This window comes from Ailuropoda melanoleuca, chromosome 9, assembly GCF_002007445.2.
Source record: "Ailuropoda melanoleuca isolate Jingjing chromosome 9, ASM200744v2, whole genome shotgun sequence".
In the NCBI taxonomy this organism is placed as follows: Eukaryota; Metazoa; Chordata; class Mammalia; order Carnivora; family Ursidae; genus Ailuropoda; species Ailuropoda melanoleuca.
In genome coordinates, this window is record NC_048226.1 from 29,463,482 (window position 1) to 29,474,056 (window position 10,575).

Genomic DNA, 10,575 nt, shown 5'->3' on the forward strand with positions numbered 1-10,575 from the left:
AAAAAAAAAAAAAAAAAAAAATGCGGAGCCAGAGCTTGCTTATGGCAAGCCTGTGATGTGTAAACCTCCTCTAATGAGTTTAATTAGGGCAGATTTAAGTAAAGGTTTCAGGAATACCTGTCAGTCACAATAGGGTCACATGTGGAGCCACACAGAACCAGGGCTAAAAAAAGGGCCAGACAGTACAAACACTGCCCAACACAGAACAGTGAGGGACTGGGGCCTAGGACAAAGCAGAACTGAACATGGGGGGCTGTAAGAACAGAGATCCAGGATCCATAAGAGCCTACAATCTTTAGCCTAAGGTCAAAGGCCCTCGCTCCTGGCCCCAGGGTTTTGCTCTGGTCCTATCTCCCACCAGTCAACACACTCTTACTCTGCCCCCCTAATAATGAGCAATTCAAACTCCCCAAAATGTTACCCTGCCCCCAAATCCAAAGAAATTAAAAGGCCACAGGGCACTTTAAATCCCTGTCCCCAAAGTAAGGCAAGAAACTCAAGAGAGAGTGCAAGGCCTTGGCATTCTGCTAAAACTGCTCTTCTCTCTCACTAGAGGCAGGCATGCCTGACTTTGCAGCTTCTGAAATCCCATTTAGGCACTCCTCCTCAAGCCCACGGGTTGGGGATATATACATATATTATACGGTATATTACACATATTTTATATATATCTGCATTATATATATTGTATGTTATATATATTGTATTATGTTTATATTGTATAATATATTAACTAAGTATATTTACACACACACATATACACACACACACACACTGGCCACTAGCAAGATAGTTACAGGCACTGCGAGAGATTGGGAGGAAAAAACCCTGCTCCCAAGACATTCACCCATTCCCCAACTATAGCAATCTCTTCTGCTTATCATCTGGTACAGGCCTCTAAAGGACAGCAGGAAGTTTTTCTCTAGCAATATTTAGCCTCATTCTAATCTTTAAAAACCATCAGCACTTTTAGGCGGATCTAGGGGATATAATTCCAACATACCAAGGCTTTCCTTTTCCGATTTTACCAATTTTTAAAATAGGGGAACTGATGGGGCCACCTTTTAAACTCGTTTAAACGGCACTGAACAATCGCAGTGCGGCAGAAAGCAGGGGTGGGAACACACAGATACAAATCCTCCACTCCAGACTCGAGCCAGGAAGAGGTCCCAAATGCACCGGCAGGTAGCTAAGTACAGTCCCAAAGGCTCGACAGTCCCCACACAGACACAGTCGCCACCCACAGTGGCGAGCTGAGCTTCACGGGCTCAGAAAGGAAACTGAGGTCACACACCCACGCGGACCCACAGCCTTCACGCACACGCGCGGGCGGAAAGGGAGGTCACGGACAAATAGTCGCGGACCAACAGTCAGCGAAGCTCCCAGGGCCTCCCTACCACCGGGCGAAAAGGTGACAGCCTCCGAAGACCCTTAGACTTCTCACCCACGCCTGGCGCGTCTTGGGCAGCCCCAAATATCGCGATATTTCAGCCGCCCCTCCCACCGTTTCCGCTTAGCACGTAGTCTCACGAGGGCGCCCGGTTGCCTGCGTGTCGCGCAGCCTTCTGGGAGCTGTAGTCTATTTCTCTGCCTCCTGGTAGTTGTAGTCCACTCAGGAGAATCCTGTGACCAACACCAGGCTGCTGTTCTTAGTAGTACTGGTACCCTCTTCTGGGTCTGGCCTAATTGTCGGAGCTCCTCCCCCCACACCCTCATCCCACACATACTGCTCATCACTGGGGCACTTCATACTGAACATTTGCTGAGCGTCTCCTATGTTTTAAATGCACAGGATATGGAGCTAAATCAGACTAGTCCCTGCTCTTGAGACAAGCAGGGGGATAGGAAATTACAGAATAAGATCCCCATGAGGAAGCAGAGGGATCAAACGACTAGAGGCAGGGAAGCCCTCTCAGAGGAGTCACTCAAGGTGAATCTTAAAGGATGACCAGAAACTTAGATAAAGCGTTGGCACAGCAATCCAAATGGAGGGCGCAGCACTGGCAAAGGGAAAGCAGCGGGAGAAAGCATCCTGGGTACCCTTAGCTGCCTTCTTCATTCTCCAGCATCGAGACCCCCCACAAGCCCTGTGTTTGTTGAGGCTGCTCAATCCGCTGCCAGTCTCCATCAGTGAGAGCTGAGGTGGGGGCCCTCTGTGTTCTACCCTTGCCCTTGCCCTTGCCTGCAGTGACCATCTGGACCAAACCACCCCTCACCCATTAATCCAGTCTTCTACTTCCTCCTCAGGCAACTCAGAACTCCTTCTAACACGCAGGAGGCCTTTGTGGCAATTTCAAGGCCTACTCAAGGCTGCCTCAGAAAGAATCTCACAGAGGCATGTGATTTTTGCCCCTGGGAATGACAGGCCACAGACCCAGTTGACCCACCCTATCCCCATGCCCCACAGCCCACAGTGAGGCTCCACACAGGCCCACATGAAGACACATGACGCAGCAGGACACACAGGGCCAAATGTTCCCCTTTATTATGGTTCACTCAGTTACCACAGACAGACAGTAGCTCAGGCAGGTCAACTGCCAGCTCGACAACGGTCTGTGTCTCCCAGAAACAAGGAGGAGCAGTAGGCACCAGCAAAATGCAAAAGCAGGTCACTGGCTGGCCAGACCTGAGGATTCCCAGAAATAACCTGGGCCTTCCTCCACCACACCCCCAAGACAGACCATCCAGCGGAGATGAAGTCATTCCAAGCCCCCACTTCTCATACTGGTTCCCTCCCTAGGAAAGTGCATAGTTGCCTGGAGATGCAGCATCCCAGGGCCTGGACAAGCTGGGTCACACACAGGTAGCAGGCCTTCCCAAGCACAGAGCCAGGGCACGGCCATATAGGTCTGGGCCAGGAAAGAAGAGAGGCAGGTAGGATAGAAAATTGACTGCAGGTGGCATCCAACAGGAATGAGAGCTACCACAGGCCTCCTGGAGCTACCAGAGACACAAAGAGAAAGGGACCCAGAGGTCTAGGGTAGGGGAAAGGAAAGGTGAAGAAAACCTAGACCTAGGGTCTCTTTTCAGGTGTGACAACTGCTTTCTGGAGAGAAAATGGTAGAGCAGAGAGTCAATCATACTCTGGCCCAAGCATAAGGGACCATTAGGAAGAGAACTTTTCAGAGGCCTTGGCTCCCCTTATAGGAAAATGAAGTGCCTGGAGCTCAAAGCTCAGGATGGCATCTAGAAGCCCAGGTGTTGGGTTCCAAGTTGGAGCCAGCCCAGAGTGACCAAGCTGGACTGGCCAAAATTTTCAGGCCAAATAGCCCAGGCAGGAGAAGGGAGGATGGAAAACAGGCAGTTGCTCCTTGGGTGAGAATCAACTCCCTCCAGGCCTCAGAAAGAGCCAGGAGCTCTACCAGCAACATTTTCACAATGTTTGGAATAGAACAGCCCCACAGGCCTTAAATCATTATCCTGCAAGGGCAAGGGGGTTCTGACAGGGTAAGGAAGGGCCAAAAACCAAGTCTAATAGGCAGAAGGGAGTAAGTAATCTTGATTTGGGGGGGGAAAAAAAAAAAGTCAGAGGGCTTCCCCTCCCACCCCACCTAACCTGAAATCCCATTCCAGCCATTGTGCTTATGGATAGGACTGGGCATGTGCTTCTTCCTGGGCCCTGAGTTCAAGTGCCCAGAACTGCTCTGTGACTAAAAGCAAGCTGGAGTGGTAGGAGGCAGGCTCTCCTCTCACTGGGCCCTGCCGGCCTTCTCCTCCGATCTTCCCTCCAGGCCCAGCCCTCTGAGCCTGCCCCTCTACCAGACCCAAGCAGAACAGCTATCTACTCCCAGGGGTCAAATGGTCATTCAGAGATACCTAGTACCTGCCCAGTGGGCTTGGGCCAGTCAGATCTCACTCAGGGACCAGTAATTATTTACATACCCTCTACTCCAGTTGTACCTTTCTACGTGAAAATTACCTGGACACCACCCAGCTCTTCAGAGAAGGCAGTGGAATCGGCCCTCACAGATGGCAGGTGCCACCTAGCATGGGATGGGGGTAGGCTAGCAGCTGGGGGTACAGGGATGGACATAGGCAGAGGGCTCAAGGGGGCTCTGGGAAGAGGAGGGGAAGCAGGGCAGAGAAGAGAGGAGCGCCCCCCTGCAGGCCAAGCTCTGAGATGACCCTGCATTTCCCCTCCCTGGAAGTACCCAGGTGGGCTATGCATCTCCAGCTGTGTGCCCTCCCGCACCACACCTAAGGCTCAGCTCCTGTCCACTTCCTTGATCTGGGAACGGGCTCAGTCTCAGGAGCATATACAACTGGGACACTCAGCCTTGGGGAAGACAAAGAAAAGTCACATGGGGAAGAGAGAGACCCTGGGCAAGAAAAGAAGCCACAGGGAATCTGACACCAGGAGAGGAGGGAGGGGAGGGAGTGGGAGGAGACCAGAGCAGAAGGAGCAAAGGAAGATCCCTGGCCTGTCCCCACCTTCCTACCTACCACCCCCATGAGTGCTAAATACTGTTGCTTCCCAGTGAGACCAAAAGTGGAGACAGTTTCAGCTCATAACCCTGGGGAGGGGGCCAAGCTTTCTGCTATGTCTCCCCCTGGTCCATGAGGGGTCCCTGGGCCAAGGTCAGAGGGGGCACCCTGGTGGAGGGTGGGGGCTGGTTTAGTTCTAAACATACATCTAGCACCACAACGACAGAGACCTCCACTGCATACTATTTGACGAGGGGACACGGACATAGCTACCACCGCACGGGACAGCTCCACGTGCAGCCCACGGCTCTCAGAGTACTGAGAGCAGAATCCAAAGGAGCAGGGGAAGGGGGGAGACATATACATATATATATATATATATATAACTCTGATTCTTTGTACAAAGTTGGGGAGGAGAAAAGGGAGGGAGGAACCCTGCTTGGTCACCACAACAGACAATGTGGCTTGAGTCCCCATCCCACAGACCCTCAGCCCTGCCCTCCTGGTAGGCTTGGCTGGCTCACATCTCATTGGAGTATGTGTAGTTGGGGGTGGCGGAATACTGAGTCTGGGGCTGATTCATGGCACCCTGGGCCGCCCCCATGGCTGCATTCTGGGCCGCCTGCTGCACGTGTGGGTTCTTCCATGCCCCCGTGGTCCACTCCTCCTGAGCTTTGCTGAAACTCCCCCCACTGCCCCGGTAGAATTTATGAACCTGTAAGGGGAGGAGCACAAGGAAGGATTAATCAAAGGGAAGGGGCAGCCCATCCAGGAAAGACCTGGACGCCAGAGACAAGTCCCTGTAAAAGCCAATCCTCCCTCCCACACCCGCCCTGTGTACTGGGAGCAAAGTTTGCCAAGCCATTCGGGAGTGAGTCCCCTGGAAGACCTCCAGGTCCTCCTGTATCTTGGAGGAGGGGTTGTTACAGATCGTAGCCCCTTCCCAAAGCCGCCCTCTCAACTTTGAGGTGACCACATACCATGCTGAGGGCGATGAAGGAAAACACAGCCACGACCGTAAACATGACGGTGGGAATGAGCATCACCACTGCTGAGCCAACGTTTGTTCCGAAGAAGGAGATGGTAGCAATCCAGCCGCTGCAGGAAGAGGCCAGCTGTGGGGCTGCCGGCATGTTGAGGGGTAACCGGGAGCCCCCCCACCACAGCCAGGAGCCATCTCATTGTCACGGGGAGTGGCCACATTAGCAGATGCAAAGACACCAGCCAGAGGGCCTGCGGCAGTGGTTCGGAAGAATCCTTTCCCACGGCTCAGGAGACAAGCTCCTCAGGCATAAGGCTTCCTTCCCTTGGGTTCTCCCATGATGCTTGTCACCCCCGGGAATCCCCAAAAACCACTGCGAGGTTCTCCTTCCCCTCTGCTGCTGTGTCTGTGTCTACTACACCACCCTGAATGCGCTCACAGGCCAAGCAGCTAACACACAGACATAAACAAAGGACACACCCAAGGTGCCACCCGTGCCAGCCCTAGGTCCATCCCAGACACCCCAATCTCTTACCAGACGCCCCAGCCCGGGATGCCCACAGCCTGGATGATGCTGATGACCAGCTGGGCCATGAAGGTGAAGAAGAAGGCCATGAAGCTGAAGGAGCTGTCAGTCCTGCAGCAGAGGAGGTGACTCTCACCACCTGGGCAGAGGGTGAAGGCTTCCCCTGTCTTCAGGGGCCCCCAGCCCTTCCGAGTTTAAATGAGCACGCAATGGACAGAAGACACTTAAAGGCCTTGATTGAGAGGCAAAAATGGAAGTGTTTACATGAATCTTTGCAAGTGCCCGTGTGTTAGTCTTGTGTGAGCAACATTACATCAGAAGAGATCTCCTCATAAATGGACCACTCACATGGACAGTACATGGATGGATGGCCCCACTGGCGTAGAAATAGATGGGTCAATTATGACAAGAATAAATGACCCCATTGTCAAGGGGATGGACAACCTTATTGACACCAAGATATCTAGCTCCAGTGTTACATGGATGGACATTCCCATAAGCTCAGAGACAGAAAGTCTCATTGGTATAAGAACGGAAACCTACTGGCACCAAACAGTAGCCTAACTGGCATACAGATGGATGATCTGATTGGCAAAGACATCTGAGGTCCCATTAGCACTGACATGGATTCTCCACTGGCACCAAAACAGATAGCCTTGTTGGTACCTGGATGAATAGTCCCATTAGCACCAAGACTGAAAATCCGTTTTACACAAGGTAGACAGCCATTGGCACCAAGACAGCCCCACTCGTACATGATGAGTGGTCCCTTTAGCACAGAGTTAGATGACATCATTAGCACATAGTGTCAGTAGTACATGGATGACTGGTTCCATTAGCGCATGGATAGATGGTCCACTTGGTACCAAATCAGCTAGCCCCACAGGTGCAAAGATAGGCAGCTCCATTGAGACAGGTGGCCCCATTGGCAAATCTGACATATAGCTGCCTGGGGAAGGCAAAACAAAGGTAGGCCTCATCTCTATGTTAGGCCCACCCAGGGAAGTGAGACAGGAAGTGAGGAGTGAGGAAAGAGGAAACCAAGGCTCTGACTCCCAGTCTTTCATCCCCAGCACTGAATTCTCAGGAAGCCCACATCCTACCTGGCAGTCTGAGCTGAGGGTGAACAAATAGAAAGTGAGTGTGGGGGGGTGGTCAAAATAAAGTGAGAAAATATATAGAGAAGAAACAGGGGAGATGGGCAAAGAGACAAGGTTAGGAGCTGGGGTCAGCACCAACCACTTACTTGAAGGCCTTGTAAATGGGCCGAAACCAGCAGACGTAGGAGCAGGGTGTGAAGAGGATGAGCCAGAGAAAGGCGAGGCCAAAGTTGGTGGCTCCCCCGCCTCCGATCAGCCACGCGAGACAGCCCACCAGGTTCACGGCCAGCGTGACGCTGTTCACTGCAGACCCAGAAGCACATGCACGCACAAAGACAAACACCAGACATGCACACAGACACCCAGGCCCATGCAGAGACATGTGAGCACCAGACATGGACAAACACACCCGTAATTCAACAGACCCACAAATACATGGAAACAGAACGATGCACAGACAGGTAGATACACACAAACATACATGAAAACCACATTTACAGAGATTCGCACCCACAACCCACATCAGTGAATACACACACACAGATACATGAGACATACATACATACACACACAGAAGGAGTACAGACTGTAAGAAAGAAAGCTGGGAGCTTAGACCAGTTCCCCTCCCCACACCCACTCCTAGGGATCTGAGAAATCCAGAGAACAGAGAGTCTCCAGAGCAGGAACCCAGAGCCTCAGTCCAACAAGCCCCACTGAAGGGCTAAGAGCCTCCAGGGGGTAGAAATGCTCCTCTCCTTACTAGAATGGCCTCAGACTCTGGCCCTCCCAGACTCACAGTATCACCAAACCCAAGGCACAGGAAACCCTTATATCTTCTCTTGCAAGGGGCATAAAAAGTGGAAAGAAAAAGGCCTTGTAGAAACATCTCTTCAAGCTGTTGTACCATCTGCCCTGCTCTAAAATGGGGCAGGCAGCAGTGGCTGGGATCTCAGTCTTTATCTAATTCATTTCTTAGACAACTACAATGCCACTTCCTCCACGAAGCCTTCCTTCACTACTGCAGCCTTATTCATGTCCCATCCCTCTGACCTCCTGCAGACCTGGGCTGCTCTCATGCACAGTTCCCCAAGTACAAATCCCAGCCCATCAACCACACTAGAAGCTCCCCAAAAGCAGAACCCAGGCTCCCACCCCTCTGTGCCCACATACTCTAGTTGTACTCAGAATCACAGGGTCACCAAGTCATAGCCAGCAGAAACCTCGACTTGTGCTGGCACTAACACACACCCAGGGCTTCTGACATCAGGATGCTCCCTTCCTCAAACATTAGGTTGAGTCCCTTTAAGGCTCCACAGAGATCTGCTGAATAAACAAAGGCAGGGGGGCTCAATCTTGGCCTCAAACAACTAGGCATCTGGTCTTGGCTTCTGAATAGAGCTTAAGCATCTCAAGGGTCATATGCATTTCCTTGGGAGCAAAGCATCTGGCAGGTGCCTAGTGAGGACTTAGGAAGGTATTTATAGCCCTTAAATCCAGCTCCTGGATGAGATCTTCTCAGGGGCAGAGTTCCCCAAGCCCGGAGCCAGGTGGGGTGCTCCCCAAGTCTGGCAGGACAATGCTGTCACCTGTGCAAGTAGGCCCACCTCCGGGCCCACAGAACAAGGGTGAGCTTTTCCTTCTCCGCACTTTAGCTGCATTTCCTCCATCTCTGTGATTGTCCCCAATTTCCCAGAACTCCGGAACTCTGGGAAGAGATGTTATTTGCTCTTTACATAGAACAGACATGAACCTGTTTTTATATTGGTTTACATCTCTCCTCCCGGTCCCATCTCTCTCCAGCTCGCTGGTTCTAGTGCCTCTATTGTAATTATTCTACCCCCTGTTTGGAACAGATATCCAGTAACGTGGCCACTCAGCTTTTTTCCATCTCCGTTTCTCTCCCTGTCCAGCTTAGGTTCCATAATTCATTACATGCTTTCTAATGCTCTCCCCTGCCTCGTCTTCTGGTCACACTCCCCCTGGATGAACACAACTCCCATGTGTACCTGAGCTGAATGTTGCTAGGAAAGAAGGAGCCTACGGAGAAGCCTGGTAGAACCACAAATTCACATCAGCCAGCCTTGAATGGACCCTGTGCATGACCCAGAAATCTTAGGGGTCATGTGTCTTTGGATAGTGTCCTCACCCTCTGTCCACGAAGGTGCTGTCATTCTAAACCCACTTTCCCCAAAGCTCCCACCCCCACTTCTACATCACATTTGATGGGGAAAAAAACAGAAGCCATCAGAGGCGACCTCCTCATTCCCTTCCCAACAACTACAGATCTACCCGCGCCTGCCCGCATCTCTTCCTTCCCTCACGTTACACAGGGAAAGACGCCTTCTCCACTCAAAGGCCAAGCCAGGACTTGAAACGGAGTCAGTCTATCACCACACTCTTTCTACCACCCCACGAAGAACCTATGAAGACAGCATTCTTTACCACCTTCTGGGCACAAGCAATCACCCACCCAAGTCAGCAGCTAAGTGCAGGCTGACTCAAGGCAACACCACATGTGACAGACCCTGACTGGGTCCCCCTATAGGTCTAAGGTTCCTTGAGGCCGGCACCCAGCACAGGAAAGCCAGCCTGCCTCCCCTCTACACGCCTAAGAGGTACCTTTGACTAGCCTGGGCACAGCCAAGTCCCATCCCTCTAAGATGACACTTTCCCACCAACCTGCCACCGACCATCGGCATCTAGGGCCTTGATAGTCTGCACCTCAATGCTGTAGGACATTAGAACTCTAGATTCTTAGAGAAGTACAGACTATACAACACTGAACTCCTTGGAACCATAGTGATCACTGACCCAACACCCTCTTACTATACGTGAAGAACCTGGGGTTGGGAAGTAGGACAACCAGCCCAGTTTAATCCCATATCTCCCAACTCCCAGTTAATGCTCTTTTCTCTGAGAAGTTTTCCAAAGAAAGCAAGACAAATGTGGCTTTAAGACAAGGATTCCTCTGGGGCGCCTGGGTGGCTCAGTCATTAAGCATCTGCCTTCAACTCAAGGAGTGATCCCAGGGTCCTGGGATCAAGCCCCGCATCGGGCTCCCTGCTCCACTGGGAGCCTGCTTCTTCCTCTCCCACTCCCCCTGCTTGTATTCCCTCTCTCGCTGGCTGTCTCTCTCTCTGTCAAATAAATAAATAAAATGTTAAAAAAAAAAAAAAAAGGAAAGAAAAGAAAAGAAAAGGAAAAGAAAAGAAAAGGATTCCTCTCTGAATCCGGAATCCTGAGGTCCTGGTGGCCACCAGAGGCTCCGTGGGAAACCACCCCAGTGGGAAGGGAAAGGGACAGCAAGAAAAGAGAAATGATCCTGTGGACAAAGACCCTTATCCAGATACTCTATGAATGGGAAGTGGAGGGCAGGGGGATGAGGGAAACTGGGGCCCAGATGCAGGGTCGGCCCATGAGAGGAGGCTGCTGGGAGACGGCCCATGCAGATACTGTAAGTGTGGCTGAGGGCCAGCCAGGCCTCCAGGCCCCCCACCCCAGTGCCCGGCAGCCGGCAGCCTTCCCCCTGCCCCCGCCCGCCG

At 52.0% G+C, this 10,575-nt stretch overlaps 2 protein-coding genes across 9 annotated transcripts in view; both read right to left on the minus strand.

Moving 5' to 3' along the window:
• The window catches only part of PPCDC (phosphopantothenoylcysteine decarboxylase), a 28,291-nt gene extending 26,733 nt beyond the window's left edge, over positions 1–1,558 (minus strand). For 3 of the 7 annotated variants that reach the window (XM_019803483.2, XM_019803479.2, XM_034668030.1), the window contains exon 1: positions 1,445–1,558. The gene's annotated coding sequence lies outside the window, so the exon portion shown is untranslated. Of the gene's footprint in view, positions 1–1,003; positions 1,126–1,294 lie in introns of those variants that run through there. The other 4 variants (XM_019803480.2, XM_019803482.2, XM_034668029.1 and 1 more) reach the window with 4 other exon arrangements.
• Positions 1,559–2,459: 901 nt separating this feature from the next.
• SCAMP5 (secretory carrier membrane protein 5) overlaps positions 2,460–10,575 on the minus strand; it is a 9,082-nt gene continuing 966 nt past the window's right edge. Inside the window, exons 3-6 of one of the 2 annotated variants that reach the window (XM_019803486.2) lie at positions 7,180–7,336; positions 5,943–6,044; positions 5,406–5,523; positions 2,460–5,140 (exon numbers count right to left, since the gene is read on the minus strand). In XM_019803486.2, coding sequence (XP_019659045.1) covers positions 4,946–5,140; positions 5,406–5,523; positions 5,943–6,044; positions 7,180–7,336 — 572 coding nt within the window. In that variant the 3' untranslated portion in view covers positions 2,460–4,945. Of the gene's footprint in view, positions 5,141–5,405; positions 5,524–5,942; positions 6,045–7,179; positions 10,118–10,575 lie in introns of those variants that run through there. The other variant, XM_034668032.1, reaches the window with a different exon arrangement.